This window comes from Canis lupus, chromosome 35, assembly GCF_011100685.1.
Source record: "Canis lupus familiaris isolate Mischka breed German Shepherd chromosome 35, alternate assembly UU_Cfam_GSD_1.0, whole genome shotgun sequence".
Classification (NCBI taxonomy): domain Eukaryota; kingdom Metazoa; phylum Chordata; class Mammalia; order Carnivora; family Canidae; genus Canis; species Canis lupus.
In genome coordinates, this window is record NC_049256.1 from 19,943,735 (window position 1) to 19,969,860 (window position 26,126).

Genomic DNA, 26,126 nt, shown 5'->3' on the forward strand with positions numbered 1-26,126 from the left:
CCACTGGTCCCATAAGCAAGCAGGCGATAAGTGTTGTCCTTGACTTTTTGGCCTGGGAGCTGGCTAGGACCAAATGTTCCCAACGGAGAGATAGGAGCCACAGTTAAATGTCTCAGCTCCAGGGATGCTGGCTGTGTGAGAACCGAGAAACAATCACGGGTGTTTCAGGGCAGTGCCCCTGTGCGCCTTCCCACCCATCCCTCAAGTGATTCTGGGGAGAGGTTCAGATGGGTTGGAGTGGGAGTGGATTGCATGGAAGAGGGAAGATGAAATAAAAGAGTCGTAATACAAAGAGCATGGCAGGAATCTCCAAACACAAGCCATCCTGGGATGCTTGGAGCCTGAAATCCATCAGGATATTTGGAAGGGCCAAAGGGATGACCAGATAGATGTCTGCCAGCAGGGGGCTCTGAGAAGGAAGAGAGAAGCCTTGCCACGGAATACTGTTACTGCGCAGAGCTAGCCTGGAGCCAGAAAAAATCATGTTTCCCTGGAGCTACACAGAACCATGCAACAGATACACGGAGGACAAACAGCAAAGGAAGACCACAAGGCATGGATCAAGAGGACAGGTGAGGCAGACACACTCATCACTCAGAGACTCCATCAGGAAACTGGGGCTTCCGTATCCTGGGACCCATTTACAGAAGGTTCTGGAAGAGTCCACATCGACTGCCATTTGCCAATGCAGAGACTTCTGACGCTGCCCTGTCAGTCTGGTATTGTTGAAAACACACTGCACTCGATGCTTCTCAAACACAAAAACCTCTTAATACTATAAGAAAATAGTTAATCTTCTTAAATGACAAAGTATCTCAGCCTGGTGCTGATGTGATTTGACAGAGATTGAACTTAAGCAAATGTTTACGGGAACAGGAAGCAACGATTAACAAATTCATTAATTCAATTACAGCACAGGGTAGCTCCTCAATAAATGTTTGTTGTCGCTGCTGCTGATAATTAAAATCCTGTTTATAGATGGGTTGTGATGTATAATCATTTCATAGCTATCTAAGTCCTTATGCCTTGATGAGAACTATCATTATGTGTAAATATTGACTAAGGCTGAGCCTCACACATGCCATTGAAATTCAAGTTTTTAATCTCCTACTAACCAACAATAATGAACTAAACTGGGACCTCAGTCCAAACAAACAACAAGCTGGGCTGGTGGTGGAAGTGCAGACATGATCCTGAGTCAGTGTATCTTGTGGTCATTGCTCCATATTCTACAGACAATCTGGACTTGTCTGACAGAAATTTTACATGAAGAAATACTTCTGGTATTTCTTTGTCATTTAGTGGCTTTGGGGATTTCTCGTGGTGAAGTTCTCTCTCCAGTTGGGCTCCCCCACAAAGTACCAGGAGGAGGTTGTGAGGCTCCAATGGGCGGCTGGTAGTCCCACTGCCACCAGCTGGAATCTCCTTAGAGGTAAAGAGGAGCAGTAGGTTTTTCTTTAGGAGACTGTCTTGGGCTCAGCAGGACCCAAAAAATTAGTTTCTAAATGCCAGCCCAAACTGGTGAGAATCTAAGTAGCCAAGTTTGGTTCCTTCAAGCATCCACACATTTCCTAATTTTGAGCAGCAAGTTGTAGATCACATGGATAGAAATGGGTCCCCTTTAGACGCGCACGTAAACTGGTTAATAATTCACTGGATAGAAATGATTTACAGGCCACCATTTGTAAGGGACCTAGAATAAGGCAGGCAGCAACTTTAAAAATCAATAAACTCAAGCCCAGACTCACAATATGCCACAGGTTACCCTTCAATGTCATCCACCCCTGAGAAATGAGCTGAGGTATTTGCACCACCAGGTCTACCAGAAAGGAGTAGCTGCATTTCCTCTGCAGAGAGTTTGGGGGAAGGGGGATGGTCTCTTTTACAGGCATGAATGAGATTAGTATGAAGGGGGCACTAAATATTAATGTGCTTTTCTCTTCTGCGTTTCTGTACACATACCTTCTCTCATTTGGAAGTACTTATTGAAGGGAAAGGGTAGGGTAGAAAGCATTAGGATTATTCGAACAGAAATTCTAAGAGAAATAAAAGTGTTTGTATTTAGCTTTTGGCATTCAAAGCTGAGAAACACAATAGGTTGAAAAACAGATTTTGTAGTGAGGGGAGAGAAAGAAAGCACACTTTCTGATTTCCTTTAGTATATCAGAAACCAAGCCTAAGGGCTCAGATCTTAGATTTTTTTTCCTTCCATAATGCAGAGAAAATTCCCTTTCTGCTAACACGTGTTGCCCTCACAAAGAAAGAGGATGTGTCATAGAGGAAGACATAGAGATGGAAGATTCTGAGCATCTAAGAAAAATTTAGAAGTTGCCTTTTCTAGGAGGGAATTATGAGAAGAGCCGAGAGAGGCCAAGAAAGCAAGTACCAACATCAAGATTCTCATGGCCTACTCCTTATCCTCGGGGTGACATAAAATTTGTGAAATAGCCAGAAAAAGTACGGGAGATCCAGCAAACTCTGGGCTAGTGGCATATTCCCAGGGTATAGTAGGGAGTGACAACAAGTCTTCCCCTTGGCCCTGCAGAATGAATAATCCCATCAGTGGAAATGGTATGATGGGTTCTCTGACTTCCCCCTTCCTATTAATGTGCAAGGGGACTCAAGAGGAACTTTTTGCTTCATGCAAGTATTCAGAGGGGACTGACAGCCCTGGTGGCTCAGCAGTTTAGTGCAGCCTTCAGCCCAGGGTGTGATCCTGGAGACCCAGGATCAAGTCCCACGTCAGGCTCCCTGCATGGAGCCGGCTTCTCCCTTTGCCTGTGTCTCAGCCTCTCTCTCTCTCTCTCTCTCTCTCTCTCTCTCTCTCTCTCTCTCTCTCTCCCCCTCTGTCTCTCATGAATAAATAAATTTTAAAAAAATTCAGAGGGGGACCAACAGAGGTGGGTTGAAGTAATAAGGCTCTCAGATGAGGGCTTTAAGAGAAGGGGCAAATGGCCCAAACCAGTTGTAGACACTAGTACACCAGCACCCCGGGAGCTGGATGTACCCAGCTACACCTCAGTGGTCACCAAACCCATAAGACAGGAAAGGCAATCACTCCATCTTGGAAGACAGTAGAGATACAGAAGACCTCACCTCCAGGAGGCCATATGCCATCTGGGGGACAAGCAGAGCCACAGATGGGAAATCTGAGAGACCCAAAGAGGCAGAGGCTTAACCTATTCATCAGGCAAGCTTAATGGAACTTTACTACAAGGTGGGGTCCCCTGCCCTCCCACACTACCTAGTAGACTAGGGTTTGTGATAGGTAAGAATAGTAAAGAGGTCATGTTTTCTGTGGGCAGAGGAGGGTAGCATGAGCAAATTTGCAACTTAGGTCAGGAGCTTCAGGAAAAGTCTAAATCAGTTATATGTCTAGCTGGAAGATTCTGAGCCTTGGGAAGAGTCAATGTTACTGATTTCAAGAACATAAAATCCCATTCTTTTCATTCATTTAATAAAAGTAGCATTTTATATTGTCGTATTGGTTTTACAGTATATTATAATCTATGTATAACCCATAAGTTTTTAAGATCTAAATTTTTTCCAGTTGATGAGCAAAGGTGCCAGGACATTTCTTCTCCTCCTCTTCCTTCATGCCATGACTGGGCTGTCCCATACAAACACCTCCTCTGGGGCAGATCAGAACTCTCCCCGTCTACCCAGGGATGAAACAGGAATGGAATAATTGGCCACGTGGTAATGTGGGGCCAAGGAGAGGAAAAGGGACCTCAAGAGTCTGTAGCAAAGAAATAAAGGGAGAGGATACCCTCAGGATGAGAACTCCCAAGGTCCAAGGGAGAGGTGGCCGTGCAGGTGGCTGGGAGAAGAAAGAGGGAAGGCTCCCAAGTGCAACATGTGGAGTGGCTGGAGCCATCTGAACAGGTTGAGAAGCCACTTCCTACTCTCTAGCCAATGGGAATTAGGAGTTACAATGGGGATTTTTGAGCCAGAGGTAAGGAGCTGTATTGTACATCTACACATCCTCCTGGAAACTTTGTGTGTGTGTGTGTGTGTGTGTGTGTGTGTGTGTGTGAGAGAGAGAGAGAGAGAGAGAGAGAGAGAGAGAGATTGAGTACAGTAAAACTGGCCAAGTAAGACATTTCCTGGGAATAGCCATAGTGTCGCTCCTTCCAATATGAAGAACAGGGTCACGAGTTATACAACACAGAGAATCACTCCAAATACATTTAAAAATGGTCATCTTATTTTTTGTTGTTGCTATAATTTGGAGCAATTTCCATAGCTAAATAATATTTAACTCCAACTTTCTTTTCAAACCAGGAAAGCAGTATATATATATATTGCTGGTCAGAAACAAAGTCATACAATTTTTAAAGTTACTTTAAACCAGATCCATTGATGTATCTGGATGTGTGTGTTTATAGTTACCGTGCTTTCCAAAAATTAAAATATATTGAAGAAGAATGGAGAGTGGAGGTAGCAGAGATGTTGTAAGGTGGGGTGGAGAAGAACACATCAACATTCCCAATTCCTGGATCAGTGCTCCCCAACTGCTAGTGAGATGTTGGACTGTGTGCAGGATTCCAAATGTTCATGCCTGGACACCCTGTCCATTGTTTTATTTTACTACCTCAGTTCAAACAAAGGTCTTCACACTTTTCTGGTTTGCTCCTGAATCTCTATCGCAGGAACAAATATTAAGAGACAGGCAAGCAGTCCAATAGAGCAAAGAGTGATTACTGCAAAGAATGATCTTGAGGTTCACTTGGGTTTTTCAGAAAGCAAGAAATGGTTCGTGGGGCTGTGAGCCGGCATCTGACTTAACTGCTATAAACGTAAGTGGCTCTTCACCCAGACACACTCTCCAAAAAAACACCCCTTTTCTGGTGCATGGGACATACGAGGAACCACCTAAACTGTCATATAAATTTATTTCAGCATCAACCCATTCCAGCATGAAAACCTTGACAATTTAAATCTGCTCTCCAGGGAGAAAGAGGAGAGAGAGAGAAACAATGTTCTTCCCTTTAATTTGGTGAGAATAAGCAGCAAGTATGATGTGAGGAACCTCCTGTTTTGTGCTGTGCCTTTGAAGAAAGAACAAAACACAATGTCCAGAGATAAATTGTCCTGTTCTGAAGCTACAGTTTTCTTACAGATTCTTGAGGAAATGTTGCCACCTTCTGGACAAAAGCGCAATAAGCAGTCATCACAACCTTGACATCCAGCCTGTTTATAAACGCATTTACTGGGTTAAAGAAGGATTTTGCTTTGGCTTTCCTTCTCTTCTGTCATTATGCCTGCACAACATTGATATACCAAAAAAAAAAAAAAAGTCCCTATAAAAGCACTGATCATACGCATAATAGAACAGAAAGCCCATTTCACAAATTAAGCAGATTCTTCAAAGGAATAATCAATCACGCTGACAAAGTTTACAAGATTTTTAAAATATCCTTTGCAGACTTCTTAACTCTTACAGGACTTGGAGAAGGGTAGATAGATTCTCATCCAGATTTTCTCTTTGGTTTTCTTTTATTCATTCTTTCTATCTTCCGAAAATGGGTTTAAGTCGGCCTAACTACATGGTCTTGAACTTGATTTTTTGAAAATCTATTTTACTTTTTTAAAGTCATCAGTACAGTAATATCTTGAGCATCAAAAAAAAAAAAAAAAAAAGAAAGAAAGAAAGAAATGCCGGTAGTCATATCTTGATCAGTTGTAAAATATTTATGTCTCCTTTGCCCTTTCAGTGGGTCCCCTTGCATTAGTCAATCTCGAATGTGAAGAAGTCCACAAGTCTAGCACCTTTCTTTCTCAGCTGAATGAGCACAGGATAGAGGACCTGCATCCCTGCTCCTCTCATCCTCTCAGCATGTAGGGCCCTATCCTCCCTCATTCAGAACCTGGCAGGGAAGGTGGCCTCATCCTTCTGAGAAGTTTACTCTTGTCTGTGAGGCCACAGTGGGTGGTGATTGACAGCTCCGTGCACCTGCAGAAGCACTGTGCCTACTTATACCAGGGGAGGGCCCATGCTGGGGTCCATGCTCACTCCCTGCCCCGTGTCCCTGAAGCTGTGGATGGATCGTCCTTGCTCCCTAAACTGGGGGGGGGGGGCACAGGCATCCAGAGGCCTGTCACCCCATCCCAGAGGAACAATTCTGCCCTAGAACCTGCCCCTCCCCCCCGATTTCTTCTATGCTGGTCTCCTGGCTGAAAGGCAGCAGGAAGTTTCACAGCATCCTTGTGAATGAGGTAAGTGGACAGGAAGGAGGGGAGGCAAATTTCTTCCACCAAGTGGCAGGCAGTTCTTTTTGTCGTCCACCAGACACTCGCAGAGATAACTACATCAAATATCACCTGAGAGGCCAATGCTCGGATTGCATGTCAGGACAGATTCCCTGGAGTATGGCGGGATCCTGCAAGGGGGTGGGGGTGCTTAGCATGCCTGCCTCCACATAAATCTCAAATTGCTAGCTGCAGTGCTGACTTTAAAAGCACAACCGCAAAGGCCGACTAGCAGGCTTCCAGTGTTGTAGCATCGCATGGGAGGTTTGAGTGACTGCTCGGAAAAGCACAAAGAGAAGGAAAGGGGGAAATAGGGGGGAAAAACGTGTCCTTTTTAGAAATATTCTTGTTTTGAATTGGGAAGTCCCTGGTACAGAAACATCTTTGGTGCTGGTGATTATCTGGACCTGCAAGTGCTAAATTGATTCACTGTCCTGCAGACACCCAGGGGCTGAATATCAAGGAACAAATGCATTAATCACGGCAGAGCCTGTGTGCCAACGTGCATAAAGACCACTGCTCCCAGCCGCGGCGATAGCGTGAACATTTCCACAGACCACACGCTCCGAAGTAGCTCTCTGAAGTCTCATTACTGAGTGTGTGGGTTTGGGGCAGGGGGTGAACTTGACTTTCTCTGAAACATGCATTTAGAAATAAGTGTATTTACATTTAGGCTTGTGTTTAAAAAAGAGAGAGAGAGAGAGACTCTTTGGACCAGAGTCATTACAGATGAAACAAACACACGGACATACACGCGCGCGCGCACACACACACACACACACACAAAGTGCACGCGCACAAAAGCTTTCAGGGAGATACAGAAAATAATGTTTAGCAATTACAGTCCACAGCTGCTGCAGCTCCAATATGCGCGTGCTACACAGGTGCGGCCATTATAACAATGAATAGCACACATTAAAGGTGCCATCCATAGGGGTAATAATACTAGGGTTGAAAAGGTATTTTCATTTGCAGCCTGATGTTAGGCAGAAAATAAAATAAGGTGTTTCACAGCCAGCCTGATGGCTCAGCTGCCACATGGGAGGCCCAAGCCTGAGATTAATCTAGGACTCTTATGTGTGTGTCTGATGGTGGGAATCTGGCAATGGTTACCTGGAGAGCCCACCAGATCTTCTCTTCTGGGGTGGGGGGGGAAGCTGCTGATTGGGGAAACTGAGGCACCTCCTCACAGGTCATAGAGTTAGTAGCATCAGCCAATATGACCTCTATCCCTGCCTAGTACCTCCTAGTCTCTGAATACTAGAAATATTGTTGGGAAAGCAATATCATTTTAAAAAAGCAAAATAGGGTCCCAATGGATGGGGAAGGGAGGCTAAGAAAGGCTACCTCACTCCTCCTCAGGCTTTGTCTCTGGATGGTGCCATCACTGTGCCCACTTCCTATCACAAAAGTGCCCTTCCCAGGGTCTGGCTTTGAAGGTTTGACCAGCCTGCTTTGCTCACCTCTCCCTTTAAAGGCCCAGAAGCTGATGGACATAGTGTCTCCTTGGACTCACTGGCCAGAGCTTCTCATATCACTAAACTCTTCAAACACGGTGGGAAAATAAATTTAAAGCAACCCACACATTCTTGCAGATCGACAGCTTTAGAATCCGAAGACAAAGGACCAGGTCTCTGAGCTCCTACGTGCCACATCGGTGACCTCAAGCAAACTGCTTAAGCACTTTGAGCCTCTGCAAAATGGGGACAATTGTGTCTGCTGCAGAGGGTTGTACTGAGGTTCAGATGAGACCCAAGTATATAAAAATGCTTGACACTGAGCGTGGCACGTGGTACACACAAAGTAAATGGTAGACATAATTTCAGTAGCTTCCATTTATCTGTATTTATCTTCCTGAATAACCTATAAGTGATGCTAGGCAAGAACGTGGAAATTGTTTTATCAAAGAAGAAAAAGCGCACTCTGCATGTTTTCAGTGCCATAGAATCTACTTCCGACAAAAGCAGACTGTAAAAAAAATTTTAAGCACAGCAGGATAACTATTTTCATATTGTCTACTTTTAACAAGAGCTGAAAGCAAAAGATAAATAATTGTGTTGTGGGGTGAGTTCTGAAAGCGGAGGTCCGTCAGGCGCAGGTGGCCGTGGGTCTGGCTGCTGTGGACTGGCCTTCTTTCCCAGGGCCCAGGTGGAGAGCTGCCCACAGCTTGGAAGTCTGGAAGCTGGCCTGGCACGGAGAGGCCCCGGGAGGCAGAGGCACGCAGCCCTCGCCAGGCTGAAAGCTGTCCTAGGGAATGGGATAGGCCCCAGCTTACCAACGAAGGTGGGAACACCACCTCTTTATAGAGGCCTTAAAAGTGAGGAGAGGATTAAAATTAATTTGAAACTTCCCAGGAAGCCTGCATAATGAAAACAAAACTCGATTGCGGTGCTGGCTGGCACACTCTGGATCTGGAAGGGCTCACAGCAGAGCCCTAGTCGGTGGAAGCCTGCTGGGGAGATAAACAACAGCAGCACAACTGTGGGGAAGGTGATGAGGATGAGGAGCGTGGGCAGGGCAAAAAGTCTTGGTCGGGCTCCAGTGGGCCGCAGATCCTTGAGGCGCTCTCGTATGTTCATTCATTCATTCAACAAAAAGTATTGGCCATATAGTATGAACAGGCACTACCACCCCAAGCCCATTAATATGACCTCGGGCTCCGTGTTTAAGAAGCAGGGTCTGAAAGCAGAGGCAGGCATATCAACACATGATTATAGGATTGTCTGTTAAAGTGACCGGAGAAAGGGGTTCTGAAGAACACTTAAGAGGGGTACCTAATGCAGACTGGGGCTTGAGGAGAGGCTTTTAAGAGGCAATTGCACCTGGACTAGGGAGGGGAGATCTTTGAACCAAAGTCGCTGTAGATAAAACACACACTAACGTGCATGTGCATGCACACGTGTGTGCAGTAGTAACAGATTCTAAGATGGCCAGCAATGATCCCCACCTCCTGGTATGCACACTCTTATGCAATCTCCGCCCATACAGTCTTGGAATTGGTCCATATGATCAGTAGAATATTCCTGAAGTAATGGCATGTGCCCTCTAAGATGAGGTTATAAACGATATTGCAGCTTTGCTGTCTCTGTCCCCTCATACTTGGTGAAACCAGCTGTGGTGTCTGGAAGCAACCCTGTGCAGATACCACATGCAACATCTGAGGCTTCGTGGGTTTAGAAGCAAATCTTCTGCCCCGGTCAACTTTCTGATGCCTCCAGCCCTGGCTGGCATCCTCACTGTACTCTCACGACAGACCCTGAGCTGGAACCCCAGCGAAGGGGTGCTTCTGACCCTCAGATACTGTGTGAGGAAACAAATGCTTATTGTTTTAAGCTGCTAAGTTTTGGGCTAATTTGTTACATGGCAATGGATAGCTGATACACCTAATTATATGAAACAAAAACATACATTGTTATGTGTAAAAGCAAGTTATAAAGAAAAACCTATGCCAGTTAGGACCCTACTTTTTATACATAATAGACTGGTGTGTTTCATTGATCATGATGAAGTTTCTTTTTTATTCATCTCTCTATCAAATTAAACATAAAAGTAATTTTTTGACCTAAATCTCCATGATAATATAAATTAAAGTTCATAAATAGCATTAAAAATTGGATCACCAGAAGCATTTTACAACTATAAGGTAATGCTTTGCAGTGTTGTTAAGCTACAGAGGAGGCCTGCTTCCTCCATGTGCTGGGTCTTGGTTGCAAGTGGGAGGCTGGGGGCAGAGAGGAAACCGCTTTTTCAACAGGGAAGAATAGTAACCAGAAGAAGCAGGAAAAGAGTGCTAGAGCCGGATAATTCCCAAGGCCATTTTTGGGAGCAGAGAGGCAGGGCAGACACCAGGAAAGGACCGCATTATTTCAGAGAAAGTGAGAAGGGGCATTGTTGGCAAAGGAGGAAAGCAGACCTGTTCAAGGATTCCCAAAGCTGAGAGAAAGGCAGCCCTTACCTGCTGGCCTCAGCAAGAAGAGCCAGCAGTCCCAGTAGCTATGAAAGCACATGCTCCTGTGTCACAGAAATGCCCCTCAAGGTGGGTCTGAAGATGGTTCAGCATGCCAACCTCTCAGATGTCGCTCAAAAGCTGTTAGCCTACATACCCTTTCTACCACATTGGACACAACATCCCTTAGTTGTCAATTGATTAAAATGTTAAGTAAGGGTTTCCTTGGCATCTCCATATCTTTTCTCCTGAACACTTTTGTCATCTATGGAACTTTTTTTTTTTTGTAAAGATTTTATTTATTTATTAGTGAGAGACAGACAGGAGCAGAGGGACAAGCAGGCTCCATGCAAGGAGCCCGATGTGGGACTCGATCCCACGACCCCAGGACCATGCCCTGGGCTGAAGTCAGGCGCTAAACCGCTGAGCTACCCAGGGATCCCTATGGAAGACTTTAGATGTTATAGAAGTGGTGTTTGGGGCTCCAGGGTTGCTCAGTCGGTTAAGCAGTGACTCTTGGTTCTGGCTCAGGTCATGATCTCAGGGTCTTGGGCTCTGTGCTCAGCAGGGAGTCTGCTTGGAGATTCTCTCTCCCCTTCCCCCTTGCCCCTCTCCCCACTCATGCGCGTGTGTGTGGGCCTCCACTCTTTTTCTCCCCACTCCTTTCTCTCAAATCTTTAGAATATAAGCTGGTATTAGTGCTGACAGACATTTTTTTTTTAAAGTGGTGTTTAAGTTCATACTAGCTCTTCCTTTTTTTGGGGGGGGGGGCGGGAAGGAGGTTCTTAAAGTGTATTATTGGCCACAGAGATTTGAGAAACTCTCCCCAGCTGGGCCTCTGAGTGAAGATGTCCTGGTCTCAGGGCATTGGGGTGATGGATCCTCCTCTGAGCCCCAAAGCCCTGAGAGTAGAACAAACTATATTTAGCAGAGAGGACGTTGCCACAGTGGGTGGGCTGCTGTCATTCCCCACCACCACCCCCTGCCTGAGCAAACTGGGGAAAAGTGAAGCCCTACTCTGGTCCCAGTTTAGAAAGCCCACTGGCCAGCAGATGCCAAAGTCTTTGTTAGGGTTTCAAGTGTGATTGTGAATGACAGTGTCCACAAAGGAAAGGTGGAGAAGACATTAATTACATGGATATTAAATAAATCATGGGCATATATGCCAGGAGAAGACTTTATTAAGTTTTTAGCTATTGTGCTTAGAACAAAGCCATGTTTTTCAAATTAACTTTGAATCCATCCTTAGCTTCAATAGCTTTTGCCCTAAAGACCAGGCTTTAGAAATATGTGCCTAATCCTTTCTCACTAAATAGAACTCTATTTTCTAGAGTAAATATCAGATTTATTTTTACTTGGGATAGAGATATCATTAATCTCAGGTCATGCCATCATGCCTTCTACAAGGTACTGGGAAAGCCCTCAGTCCCCACAGTCCGAAGTGTGTACCTACAAAATTGCTGTTTTCCTTAAAGGGAAGAGTTCCTTTGGTCTGATACCTTACATTAAAACAGCACAAATATAGTGAAACCTAGTTAAATCACACAAAACTTTAGTAACTACCCAAGCAAATACTACTGTCAACATAAAAGACCATTAAGAGAAAAAGGAGGTCCTTAACAGTGATGGTTCATATTGGTTATGGACTTAATGACCACTTTAAATGAAAAAAATATATATTTTTCCTTACTATGACTATACCATTCTTTGTCATCGTTCTCCGATATACATACTTGCATCATGTCATTCAAAAGGACCACAGAATGAGAGAATTTTGTATTCTTTTTCCCCAAGTGTGATAGGCTTCCAAATGTCTTTCTCTTTAAAAATGCCTGAAAGGAGTTTATATAAAGTATAGTGAGTCTGTTAAATGAAGAGGGACAAATTTTGCTTCATTCTATATATAGGCCAGTGGTAGAAGCTCGCCTCTCTCAGATGGCTTTGTTGTCATTTGGTGGTGATCAAGATTGTGGTGGGAAGAGGGGTTTTTCGCCAGATATCTTGACTTTCAAATTTGGCTTACATTGAAAATTCAGCATGTTTGTGGTACATGGCGATGTCTTTTCTCTTTCTCACCTATGCCTTTGTTTCATTTGTATAAATATGCAGTTCTCACTATTATTGGTAGGAATGTTAGTGATAAATCACAAAATCTATGGTCTCTTAACCTAATGTGACATTAGAGCTACTAAAATCCCTTTAAGAAGCAAAACCCAAAAACCTAACTTTGCTTTGAAATAGATTCAACCCAGATGGTGATGAAAAATGTCAGCATTTGAAAGACCTGGCTGGAATGAGTAAAGTCTTTGCTTCTTGGATGTTGCCTGTTTCTGGGAAGAAGTGTGAAAGCTGAGCTTGGGGCTGCCAGTAGAGAGGACAGGGTATGGTGACACTGTGGAGCTTCAAAGCTGCTAACCAAACACTAATGTCCTGTTTAACCAAGTTCTCAGGGGCACCTGGGACTTACTGCCTTCTTGTTGTAAGGTCCATCACAGGTTATTAAATATTAAATTAAATTTCAGCTTACACAGTTTATGAAAATCCTGCCTATAAAGCAGCTTTAGCAGTAAGCTGATACTTTTCCCACCTAGCAGAGCCCACTAGGGAAGTGGCATTGTTTCTTGGCCATTGGGACATACTCTCTGTGGGAAGCTGCTTAGCCACTTAGGATTGATTTATGGCCTTAGTGTGATAGGCTTATGTTTTTTTCATTTCACAGATATTGAGACTTAATTCACTAAAGTTTATTCTAAGTGAGATGGGGATATTTGCTTCTATACTTTTTAAGATATCCTGTATTTTAGCAGCTTCAAGGGTAATGCCTCAGTTTCCCCTGAATGTGGCAAATAAAGTTGTATGTGAATAAGCACAAAAATCTTGGTGACAAAATAAATTACTGGTGCATGAGAAAGAACAGGAGCTTCTGAGTCTGGTAGACCTGGTTTTTAAATCCCAGGTATCCCACGTGTCTTCTCCGGGCCTCAGCTTTCTGATCTATATGATGAGGATGGAGCCCTTCTTTATGCCTCTGGGGCTATCTCCATGATGCTCCTTATAATACATGCTACTTTGGATGAATTCTTAGGACCAGAGATGATTTGGATATTTCTAGCACAGACCAGGCATAAAGTAAGAGTTCGAAATGTTTGCTGATTTGAATTAAACTGTTGGGCCACTGGGAGGCTGTGAGTTCATTTTCTCCCTATTTAAGTGCTGGTGACAGATTTTCCTGCCAAATAGAGTTATGACAAATAGGACTCCATGCTCCCACCAGTAAAACAGAGGAATAATGGCTCCAGAGAGGGTCCTCGGGTCCCCCAAAAGTCATTCCAAATTTCTAGTGGCAGCATGAAACAGTAGGTTGGTTTGTTTACATAAACCTTTGCCAAGTGTGAATTTAACACCCAGAAACAAATAAACAAAATAATGGCTACATGTATCTGGACCAAAGCTCCACTCCTCTAAGGGTTTTGGCACCACAATCAGAAGCAGGGAAGTTCACAGGGTCTGTGTCCTGACCAGGGTATCAAAACCCAAGATTTAAGTTTTGGTTTTAGCTCTTGGATCAACAACTATGGGACCAAGGGAAGGCTATGTAATCATGGCAAAGGTAAGTGACCAGAGAGGCATCTCTGTGTCAGTGGATTAAAGATTATCACCCTCACTTTCAAAATGAAAAAATGCCAGGTCGTTATGCAGTTATTTACCATGCTCAGAATCTCTTCTCAAAAAGGAATATAGGTCTTGGGTGCCTTAAAGATAAGGCAACTATCTTAAAAAATTAATTCTCAAGTAATACATTCACAGTTTTTAAAGCTATAGATATAGATAATAGACACTTCACCAAGGATATAAGAAATAAGAATGGCAAAGGACCTAAAAATGGCAAATAAGCACCTCATAGTCCACAAGGAAAATTCAAATTAAAACCAAAATGACCTATTAAAAATGCTAAAATTTGAAGTAACTGACCATACTAAGCACTGTTGAGGATGTGAAGCAACTGGAATGTTCATACATCATTGGAGGGAATGGAAAAAAGGACAGCTATTTTGGAAGAGAGTTTGCCAGTCTCTTTAAATGTTTATATACACTTGCCACACCACCTAGCAACTCAACTTCTGGGTTTTTACCCTACAGAAATGAAAACCCATTCCTACAAGAACACCTATGTACATGTTTATAGCAGCTTCATTCACAATTGCCAAAAATGGAAATAAGCCAAACAAACATCTTTCAACAGGTGAATGGATAAACTATGGAACATCTCATGAAATAACTACTCAGTAACAAATAGGACATACTGTTTATACACACAACAGCTTGAATCTCAAAGGCCTCCTACTAATAAAATAGTTGTCTATATTTCTGCTGTCTCAGAAGATTATGTGTAATATTCCATTTATAAGATATTCTCAAAGACAAAACTATAGTGATGGATAACTGATCAGTAGTTGCCAGTTGTTGGGGGCACTGAGTGAAACTACAGAGGAAATTCTGAGAGAGGATAAAACTATTCTGTATCCTTACTATGGTGGTAGTTTCATGATGATCCCATGTATTAAAATTCATGGACCGGGACACCTGGGTGGCTCAGCAGTTGCACGTCTGCCATCTGCTCAGGTTATTATACTGGGGTCCTGGGATCGAGTCCTACATCCAGCTCCCTGCATGGAGCCTGCTTCTCCCTCCACCTATGTCTCTGCCTCACTGTGTGTGTGTGTGTGTGTGTGTGTGTGTGTGTGTGTGTGTGTCTCATGAATAAGTAAAAAAAATTTTTTTTAAATAAATAAATAAAATCCATGGACCTATATACCCCAAGAGTCAACTTTACAGTCTGTTAACTTTTATTTATTATTTTAAATATTTATTTATTTATTCATGAGAGACACAGACTGAGAGACAGAGGCAGCGACATAGGCAGAGGGAGAAGCAGGCTCCTCACAGGGAGCCCAATGCGGGACTCGATTCTGGATCCTGGGATCATGACCTGAGCTGAAGGCAGGTGCCCAACCCCTGAGCCACCCAGGTGTCCCCGGTCTGTTAACTTTTAAGTAAAACTTTGAAGTACAAAAAAAAAAAAAAAAAAAGAATGAAAAACATTCTCACCTTTTTTTTTCTTTAATTGAAGTATAGTTGAGTGTTTCTCTTCTTTAACCTCTGCCTAATTCCACATTATCACCCAGAGAAACCTACCAGTTTTTCTCTCAAAATCTTTATACCTGTGCAATCAGAAAATTTCTTTCCTCCTTCTTTTAACACAAAAGGTAGTTTACAATACATTCTGTTCTGAACTTTGCATTTTCACTTAATGTATCTCAAAGACCTTTTCATATCAGTACATAAAAGAACATTCTCCTTTTTTTTGTAACTGTATAATAGTTTGTTGTATGGATGTACCATAATTTATTTAATCTCTTAATGGTAGACATCTGGCTTGTTTCTAATCTTTTGCTACTAAAAGCATTAATATAATGAATAACTTTGTATATATATAATTTCACATATGTGCACATTTATCTATAGAATAACTCCCCAAAATGCAATTGTTGAATCAAAAAGGTAAATGCATTCATAAATTGTAATAGATAGGGCTAAATTGCCCTCCATAGAGGTTGTATGAATTTACACTCCCACCAGTGACATTTATAATCCGAGAAGCCATTTTTGAGAACTAAGAACAAAGAGGAAATGAAAAACCATGGAATAAATTACATTTGGAAAAGTATTTGTTACAGAAATTAAATGCTAAGTAACCTTTCCTTCAATAAATTGTAACAAGTATCCACTGTATTCTTTTTTTAAATTTTTTTATTTATTCATGAGAGACAGAGGCAGAGACACAGGCAGAGGGAGAATCAGGCTCCTTGTGGGAAGCCTGATGTAGGACTCGATCCCAGGACCCCAGGATTATGACCTGAGCCAAAGGCAGACACTCAACCACTAAGCCACCCAGGTGTCCCTAGTGTCCACCTTATTCTTTAGCAGAGGGCTTACTTCAGATGAGATGCAGTAAGAAAGGTAAGAAACCATCCTATCCCTCAATTTATAGTGTAGGAAAGCAACAAGATACTACAGAAAGCTATTGGTAGTTCAGAACATATTCAGTCACTCACCGCCTCCAGAAAACTCTCTCTGACCAGGTCTCTTTGTTGTGCTCTTCTAGCAAAGTCTTTTAACTCATCATACTTTAAATTATCTAGAAGCTTCTGAAGTCAGGGACCAATTCTTTTGCATCACCACATCTTTTGGGGAACATTTCTGGTTATAAATATGTGTAAGTAATACAGCACTGTAACACCTGGCACAGTGCCTGGCATGTACTAGGAACTCAATGTTTATCCAATTTCAACATTGGATGGAACGAGGAGGAAGGAATTTGAAAGCCTAGAATTCTGTCACAGTGATAACTAAAGTTTGGATTTTGCAACCTCCAAATAATGCATGAAAATTTCATAGTATCCATCAGTTGCCAAAGTTCCTGCTCACCCATTGTTGCAGCATCTTCTCCTCTTCCCCTTCCCAAAAAAATGCATAAATTTCAAGCACCCCCAGAACCGCTGGACAAACAAAATGTCACATGACATGGAAATCTGTTAATGATAACAATGGTCCTTGTTTTTTGAAATACTAGGAAGAGTCTTTTTGTTCTACTTGCCATTCCTATGAAATCATAGACTGCTATTACTTTTTTACAAGGTACCCAGATTAAGAACTCATAAAACCCAGTATCCTAGACCCTGGGAGCTTCTGATTACTCTTTATTCTCCATACTGCTTCCACCTTAAAGAGATTCCTCTAGAGCTACTTAAAACAGTGCAAAATCTTACCTTTTAACTTAATGACAATCTTACAAATGCTTTGGCAGTTTCAGAACCTGGTTTCTGGTGGTGGTGATGGTGGTGGTGGTGGTATGAGCTTTGGCAGTATCCATATTGGCAGCTAAAAGCCCCTGATTCATAATCCTGTGCTTTATTTGCCAAGTGTAGACACAACCCAAATGCTAAAAGAGCCCAAAGGAAGGGGGCTGGTCCCTTCAGCATTGTGTGCTTTGCAGAGAGGAAATGAGTGCCCATGAGGCCAGCTTCTTCCCCTCACCCTATCTCCTGAATGCAGTTTTTCCAATAATTTAATAACATTCACAGGGATATTAGATTAATTGGATTTTAATTCCAAATGACTGTGAAAGCAGAAAAATGAGTCACCAGCTCATACTAATGAGAAGATCTATTAAGGGCTCTTCTCTGATAGACACATACAGCAGGGTTATAAATATTTCATATCCAATTAATTGAATTTTGCCCCCTATATATGACACTGCCCCGAAACATCAATCAAATCGGCCCAGAGAAAGAACGGAGGGATAGAAGAAAAACCAAGAACTTCTTTGGAATAGCAAATACATGATGATCAGCCTTCCCCACCCCCAGCCCCTGAAATGCCCCCCCATCTAGAGAACCCCTGCCATTCACACAGGGCCTGCAGAGAGAAGCTGGAAGCGTTCACACCAACTGCAGCTGGTTCCATACGGCGGGGAAATTAATGTTAATTAATCAGACAGCAGTTTTATACAGAGCTATGTGCAGAAGGTTATTCAAGTCCTGCTGCAAATAGATTTATAGGTGTAATTGCCATGTTGAATGACCCTCTGTAAATAGGCTCATTAAACTGGCCATCAGTCAAAAAGTCTAATTGAAGCCATGCAGTAGCCTGCAATCGAGAACATGCGGCTCTCGATAAACAGAGCTCGCCCATGGCAGCCTGCACTCTGGATGGTTTAGATAGGACTGCTGGCCATTCTTCAGATGGCCCCAGCTTCTCCTGCCTCCTCCAGTTCATTATCTCATAGGAAGGCAGAAGCATGCCTCCTGCATAGCCTTACCCTCTTGCCTCCCTGTCAGCAACCAAGAGAGCCCATAGAAGTCTAGTATGACAAGGACAGAGTGGAAACCCCGTGTGTGGCAGGCAAACAGCATTTTCTGAAAGGCATGAATGATCACCACCTCATGCTCCATTATCTTGCCAGTGTGGTAGTGGTTGGGCAGGGACAAGTGGTGGGATGTGTACAGGCCCCATTTCTGTGCATCCCCACAGCCATTTACAAATTCCTTGTCAAATTCCTATTCATTCTACTCCCAAACTCTCATGTATGAAGAATAAATGCAAATTACTTTTCTCGGTAATATAACAAGCTATTGGGAATCAGAAAGCTTTTGGGGGGGGTGAACTGTGTGTATTAAAATCCTCTTCATTGATGTTCATCACAGCATTTCGTATAAAAGCGAAAAATTGGAAACAACCTAAATGTCCATCAATAGGAAACTGGGTATTCAAATTGTGGTATTTATAGACCATGAAATAATAAACAAATATTAAAAATGACTTCTAGGGAGAACTATATTTATTAGTCCAGAAAGCTGTCCGTGATATATGTTTGTATGGAAAAATCCAAGACAACAGAACATTAATAGTGTGACCACACATAATAAATCTTTATCTGTGACTGAAGATGCTGAGAAAATGTAAATTTTATTTTCTTAGCATTTATCTATTCCCTCCATCTAGTCAGTGGGATGAAAAGAAAAAAATTAAATCTCCAATATTGATTAAATATAATCCAATCTGATCATGTAAATAGCCCCTTCAGCTAATATTCTATCTCTTTTAGGAGAACTTCTGTTTCTTGATGGCTCCCTGTGATATAGCTAATTTTATGTGCTACCTTGATGGGGCCACAGGGCACCCAGAGATTTGGTGAAACATTATTCTTGGTGTGTCTGTGAGGGTGTTTCTGGATGAGATTACGATCTCGTCGGTAGACTGGGGAGAGCAGATTTCTGGGGAGGCCTCGTCCAATCCAATAAATACCTGACTGGAACAAAAAGACTGGATAAGAGAAAATTTGCACTCTCTCTGCCTCTTTGAGCAGGACATCAGTCTTCTCTTACCTTCAGAATCAGAACTACACCATTGGCTCTCCTGGGTCTCCAGCTAGCTAACTGTAGATAGCAGGAAGAGAGACTAAGAGAGACACAGATACACAGAGAGAGCTATCTCCTACTAGTTCTGTTTATCTAGAGGACCCTAACTAATAGGTCCCCTTTGCCCACTTCCCTTCCTCAGGCATATGAGCTGAGGGCTCTGTATTATAGTACAGAGAAGAGTCAGGTCTTTAAAGGTCTTTTGAGTCTGGTCTCTGGTGCATTGTCTCCTTGCCCCCCACCCACATCCTTAGCTAGCTCTGGTGGATGCTGATCTATTTCTCCATTTACTCAGAGGTTGGATCTCCTTCCTGGATGACTTGGGCTTTCATAGTCCTCAGACACCTGCAAAGGCCTCCAACCACTCTCCAGGCCCAGGGACCCATCCTAACCTCTGCAGCTGAGTACTTCAATTCTCCTTGCAAAAACTCCCAAAGCAGGTTCTCTGGACCTCCATCCAGGATCCACCTCACATGGGAGTTCAGAGGGATCAGGAAACAAACCTCAGGCCTCCCTTGGCTTGACTGCACTCACCTCCCAAATGGCACAGCTGTCTCTAGGCTGAGTAGGCCTTACTGAGAGGGAGCCTCTTCGCACAGTCCTACATAAGGAGTCAGGACAAGGGCTACCTTCCCTTATGAAAAAAAATGAACATTTCAGGGACTAGTTTCAGGGACATCAGGACAAGATGGTCAGAGTGTTACATATCTCATTAATTACCCTCGAAGAAGAGCTTCATTAGCTGTGCATGTGTCTCTCCCCTACCTATATGCCACTCTTTAATGCATTTGCTCCTGTCATTTATTTAGGACAGTGAAGCATAAAAAACTAAACCACATGTTCATAAGCACACAAAGGTGGGAGAAATGATGTCTGAATCCCAGTTTACAACTCTAGACTGCCCCATTGTTTACCACAACTAGAGGTGAAGGATGCTTTTAACCAGTTATACAAGAATAACTTGTTTATTATTTTAAAAATGTTTTATGACATCTGCCCATTGTAAATAATTCCAAACAAACAAAACAAAAGTATATTTTCTTTTGGTTACAGGTAATGTATCAATTTCAAACTCATTGAAATAAAAAAAAGACGGAAGGGATGGAAAACTAGAAGAGAAATTAAAATTCCTGGGGTTAAGCTCCTATAGTCCAAGAGCAGGAAGGAAAGATGGTCTCCCAAAAGAACTGGGTCAACCAAAATCTCAGCAAAGAATAAAAGAAGTAGTATAGATGTCCAATTTTTCAGGAAGGGAGTTGGTTGCCTATATTCATTGATTCAGTCAACGTTGATTGAGGGCATCTCTGTGCCAGACATTGGGAACACAAAGACAATGGTGTTGTGTTTTCATGGTCCTTGCTCTTAGAAATTTCACCGTCTGAGATCTAGGTCCCTCTGGAGCTGTGCCCTTCTTTCTTTGGGACTTCATGTAGGTTGATGACTGAGCAGGCTGCAAACACCACCTAGACCACACCCATTCCAGAAATTGGGCCTCCTTGCTCTCCCTACTAACCCACTCCTCTGAGATGTAGGGCCTTCCGGTTATAAACTAAGTCACAGAGATGAAAAGTACCCCATAGGAGTATAGTCAATAACATTCTAATAACTTTCTATAGTGACTTCACTTATGGTGAATACTGTATATATAGAATTGTCAGATCAATAGGTTGTACATCTGAAATATTATGTTAACTATGCTTTAATAAAATAATGGCAAAAAAGTGTACTTAGAGAGTGATGTGAGAAAGCGATCCGGTTTCATACTTTTCAGGTAGTTGTTCAGGTTTTCTACCACCATATTATGAAAAGGCTGTCTTTTCCCTTCATATATTCTCCCCTCCTTTGTCATAGATTACTATATAGTTGTGGATTTTTAGCATCTTGAATATATCATGCCACTCTCTTGGGCTTGCAAATTTTCTGCGGAATAATCACCTGATAACCTTATGGGCTTTCCCTACCATGGAAGCCAAGATATGTAATGTTTTTCTATTCTGTGGCTACTTTTCAAATTTTCTTTTTATCAATTTTTTGCCTTTTTAATTTTTTATGTATATTGATATGGACCTCCTTGGATTCATCTTGTTTGGGCTACTTTGTAATTCCTGGGCTTCAACATTTCTTTCCCCAGATTTGGGAAGTTTTCAGCTGTTATCTCTTCAAATAGGATTTCTGTACTCCACCTCTTTGTCCTCTGGGATCTCTATAAGGCAAATGTTATTACATTTGATGATGTCACTGAGTTCCCTTATCTTATTCTCATTTTTTATTTTTCCTTTTGCTACTGAGCTTTGTTGCTTTTCATTACTTTGAATTCTTTATCAGGCATATAGTTTATCTCCATTTCATTTAGCTCTGTTATTGTGATTTAGTCTTGTTCTTTCATCTAGGACATATTCTTTTATCTCATTTTATCTAACTCCCTGTGCTTGTTTCTGTATATTAGGTAGGTCATCTACATCTCCTGGTCTTGAAAGTAGTGGCATTGTGTAAAAGAGATTCTATGGTGCCCCCATAGCACAATCCCTCTATAGTCATCAGAACCAGGCATTTCAGGGCTGTCCCCTGTGTGGGCTCCACGTGCCCTGCTTTAAGTCAGACAGGTTGGTTGGGATGAGTTATCATCCAACACTGAAGCAGGGCAAGCAGTGCTAGCAAGGCACATGAAGGGTGTTACTGATGGCTCCTATAAGTGCCCAGCTATCTGGGTAAAAAGGAAAAATGATATCTACCAACACTTTTGTTTTAGGAGAAATCTCCTGAAGATCACTGCTCCTTTAGCACATGTTCTTAAATTAGTCAATAAATCTCTACAGACACTCCAGGTACTTTAACTACTGCTTCTGTGCTGTGCCTCTGGCCAACTTATTGATTATGCTGGCTCTTCAAGGATAGAAATTCAGTTTTCTATTACCCTCCAGCACTTCCAGAGTTAAGCCTGCTGATTTTTAAAGTTCCCAAAGATAATCCCCACTGATTTTCAAAAACCAGTTATGAGGATGTGTCTTTCCAGATCTTCTAGCTTCTTAGTTAAATTTATTCTTAAGTATTTTATTGTTGATGCTTTGTAAAGAGGATCTTTTAAAAAATTTTTTTTAGATAACTCATTTTTACTATATAAAACCACTACCGATTTGTAGGCAATTTTATATTTTAATTTTTTTTAATTTTGTTCTACAACTTTACTGAATTTGTCAATTAGATCTAACAGCTTTTTTGGTGGAGATGTGAAGATTTTCTATATATAAAATTATATTACCTGTAAATAGAGATAATTTTACTTCTTCCTTTCCAATTATAATGCCTTTTCTTTATTTTTCTTGCTTGATTGTTGTGTCTGGGACTTCCAGTACTATGTTGAATAAGAGTGGTGAGAGTGAGTTCATTTTTCTTGGTCTTGTTTTTATAGAAAGAGCTTTCCACCTTTAACCTTTAAGTATGTTAGCTTTGGGTTTGTCCTATATGGCATCTATTGTGTTAAGAAGTGTTCTTTCTATACCTAATCTGTTAAAACATATTGCCATAAGTAGATGTTAAATTTTGACAATATTTTTGGCATCTGTTGCCATGGTTTTTTCTTCTTTCATCCTGTTAATGTGATGTATCATGTTGATTAATTTGTGTCCTTGCATTCTGTGGATAAATCCCACTTGATTTTGGCAAATGATCCTTTTAACATGCTGCTGAATTCAGTTAACTAACACTTTGTTGAGAATATTTGCATTGATATTCATTAGGAATATTGACCTATAGTATTTTTTTCTGGCTTTGGTTAGGGTAGTGCTGGTCATGGAAAATGAGTCCTGAAGCTTTTTCTAATTTTTGTTATTTTTTGTGAAGACTTTGAGAAGGATTAGCGGTGAATTCACCAGTGAAGCCATGTGGTTCTGGACTTTTCTTCCTTGGGAGATTTTATATGATAAATTCAATCTCCTTACTATTAATGATTTGCTGAGATTTTCTGCTTATTTCTGATTTAGTTTTGGAGGTTGTATATTTTGAAGAATATTTGTACTTCTTTTAAGTTGTCCAGTGTGTTGACATAGAGTTGTTCATGTTATCTTTTTAAATCTGTGGTATCAGTTGTCATGTCTTTTGTTTGTTTGTTTGTTTGTTTCATTTATAATTGTTGATTTGGGACCTGTTTTTAGTTTAGCTAAAATTTTGTCAGTTATGTCTTCAAAGAATTAACTGTTACTTTGGTTAATCTTTTCTATTATTTCCCTCTATTTCTACTCTCCTGTTTATTATTCCTCTCCTTCTGCTAACTTTGGATTCAATTTATCTTTTTTCCTGATTCCTTGAGGTATAGAGTTACTTTATTTGAGATCTTTCTTGTTTCTTAATGTAGGTATCTATTGCTGTGAAATTCCATCTTAAGACTGCTTTTGCTGCAACCCAGTAGATTTGGTTTGTTTTGTTTCCATTTTGGTTTGTCTCAAGACCCTCTAACACCTCTTCAACTTCATCTTTGATCTATTGGTTGTTCAGGAGGGTGTTAATTTCCATGTCTGTATGAAATTTTTACAATTTTCTTCCTGTTATTGATTTCAAGTTTCATACTATTCTGTTCAGAGAAGAATTTGGTATCATTTAATCTTTTTAAATTGCTAAGCCTTGTTTTGTGGCATAACATATGGTCTATTCTAGGACATATTCCATGTGCTGGTGTCAGTGAGTTTCTGCATAGGCCTCTTAGGTTCATTTGATTTATAGTATTATTCACATCTGCTGTTATTTCATTGATTCCCTGTCTGGGTAATCTATTAATTGTTGGGGACTTTAATATCCCATTCTCAATTATTATGGTATTGCTATTTATTTCTCCTATTAACTCTTAGTTTTTACCTTATATATTTAACTGGATGCATAAATATTTACAGTTGTTCTATATTCTTGATAAGTTGACCCATATGCTATCATGACCTTTACAATTTTACAACTTTATTGCTTTTAAAGTCTATTCTGCTTGCTATAATTGTAACTACCCATACTTTTTTGGTTACCATTTCCGTGAAATCTCTTTTTCTATTCCTTTACTCTCAGTATATATATCTCTTTAAAGCTGAAGTAGGTAACATATTGCTTTTTTTAATCCATTCAGCCATGTCCTTTGAAGAATTTAATCCATTTGTCTTTAAAGTAATTACAGATAGGTAAAAAGTTACTATTGCATTTTTAATTGTTTTCTGGCCATTTTGTAGATTACTTGTTCTTTGTTTCACATCCAACTGTCTCTGTGTTTTGATGTCTTCTGGTATTGATAGGCTTTACTTCTTTATTAGGTTTTGTGTAATCACTACATGTTTTTTCTTTTGTGGTTATTGGAATGATTCTAAGACCCAATTATAAACATCTACCAAGAAGTTCTCTGTGACATCAGCCGAGAATCCTACAATTTAAATCAATTCTGACACTACCTACCTAGAGATAGTGTCAAGTCCCACAAGTTAAAGTCTCAGTCCCATGAAAGTTCTCCAGGGCCTCTTGAGATGTTAGTTGCTACTGCAGGCCCCAGGTTTCCTAGAACTACTGTCCAAGTTGGCTATCAATTAGGGGCTCCCATGATCCCTCCCCTAGTTTGATTAATCAGCCAGAGCAGCTCACAGAAACTCAAGGAAATACATTTATCAGTTTATTAAATGATAAATCAAGGGACTCCTGGGTGGCTCAGTGGTTGAGCATCTTCCTTTAGCTCAGGGTGTGATTCTGGGGTCCCACGATTGAGCTCTGCATCAGGCTCCCCACAGGGAGCCTGCTTCTCCCTCTGTCTATGTCTTTGCCTCTCTCTGTGTATCTTTCATGAATAAATAAAATCTCCTTTTTGTTAAAAAAAAAAGGATAAATCAAAGGATACATGTGAGGCTGTATCATCATATCCTCATAATCAGCCAGTTGAGGATATATGTAGGACAAAATCTGTGGGAGTCACTAGCACAGGGGCTTCTGTCCTTGTGCAGTTAGGGTGAATCACCTGCTTGGAGTGGATGTGTTCACCAAACTAAAGCTCTTTGCTTTCCATTATATCCAATTTTTTTATGGAAACTGTATCATATAAGCATGATTGATCATTAACTTCATTTATAGGCTTTCTCCCTTCTCAAGATAATTGAAGTAGAGAGAACAGGACTAAAAATACCTAGCTCCTAATCTTGGCTTGTTTTCTCCAGTGACCAACCATTATCTGGGACTCATCCAGAAACCCACCCAAAGTTTTCTCAGTAGAACAAAAAACATTCCTATCACCTAGGAAATTATAAGAGTTCAGAACCTCTCTGTCAGGACCTGGGCTGGGGTCACAGACCAAATATTAGAACAAAAAATGCCCCTAGTGCTGTTATCACTCAGGGTATTATAAGGGTTTGGAAGCTCTGTGTCAGGAACCTGGAATACAGATCAATATATGTTTTCTGTTCTCATAATTATCATCAAGTTCATATAAAATATATTCAAAGTATAATACCATATTTTAAATAACAAGTGAAAAATCATTTTTAAACTTGACACTTCTCCCCCTCACATTTTAGATTATTGATGTTACAGCTTGCAATTTTTTAATATTGTGTATTTAATAACAGCTTATTGTTATAGTTATTTTTGCTGCATTGGTTAAGCTACAGTGGTAAGTGACTTAATTCACAACACCATTACTATATTATAGAATCTAACTCTGCTTATATCTACCATTACCAAGTTTTACAAAATCTTACTGTGTTTTTACGATGTTAATTATCATCCTTTTACTACCACTTAAAAATTGACTTTTTGTGGGTGCCTGGGTGACTCAATCAGTTGAGTATCTGCCTTTGGCTAAGGTCATGATCCTGGGGCCCCAAGATCAAGCCCCATATCATGCTCTCTCTGTCTCTCTCAATTTCTCTCTCTCTCTCTCAAATAAATAAAATCTTAAACCCTTCACTCTTGAAATTCTGATAATGCAGGTCTAC

The 26,126-nt window shown here is 41.2% G+C and overlaps 1 protein-coding gene and 1 long non-coding RNA gene across 9 annotated transcripts in view; one reads left to right on the top strand and one right to left on the bottom strand.

Annotated features, from left to right (window-relative positions):
• The window catches only part of LOC119867668, a 108,584-nt gene that overhangs the window by 3,335 nt on the left and 79,123 nt on the right, over positions 1-26,126 (bottom strand). For 2 of the 8 annotated variants that reach the window (XM_038584258.1, XM_038584254.1), the window contains 3 exons: positions 19,714-19,813; positions 19,147-19,197; positions 18,588-19,070 (listed from right to left, as the gene is read on the bottom strand). In XM_038584258.1, coding sequence (XP_038440186.1) covers positions 18,846-19,070; positions 19,147-19,197; positions 19,714-19,813 — 376 coding nt within the window. In that variant the 3' untranslated portion in view covers positions 18,588-18,845. Of the gene's footprint in view, positions 1-18,587; positions 19,071-19,146; positions 19,198-19,713; positions 19,814-26,126 lie in introns of those variants that run through there. The other 6 variants (XM_038584259.1, XM_038584255.1, XM_038584261.1 and 3 more) reach the window with 4 other exon arrangements.
• LOC102156980 lies at positions 3,706-5,104 on the top strand. Its single transcript, XR_005384384.1, has 3 exons — positions 3,706-3,955; positions 4,743-4,799; positions 4,903-5,104. It is a non-coding gene; the product is annotated as an uncharacterized LOC102156980 (long non-coding RNA).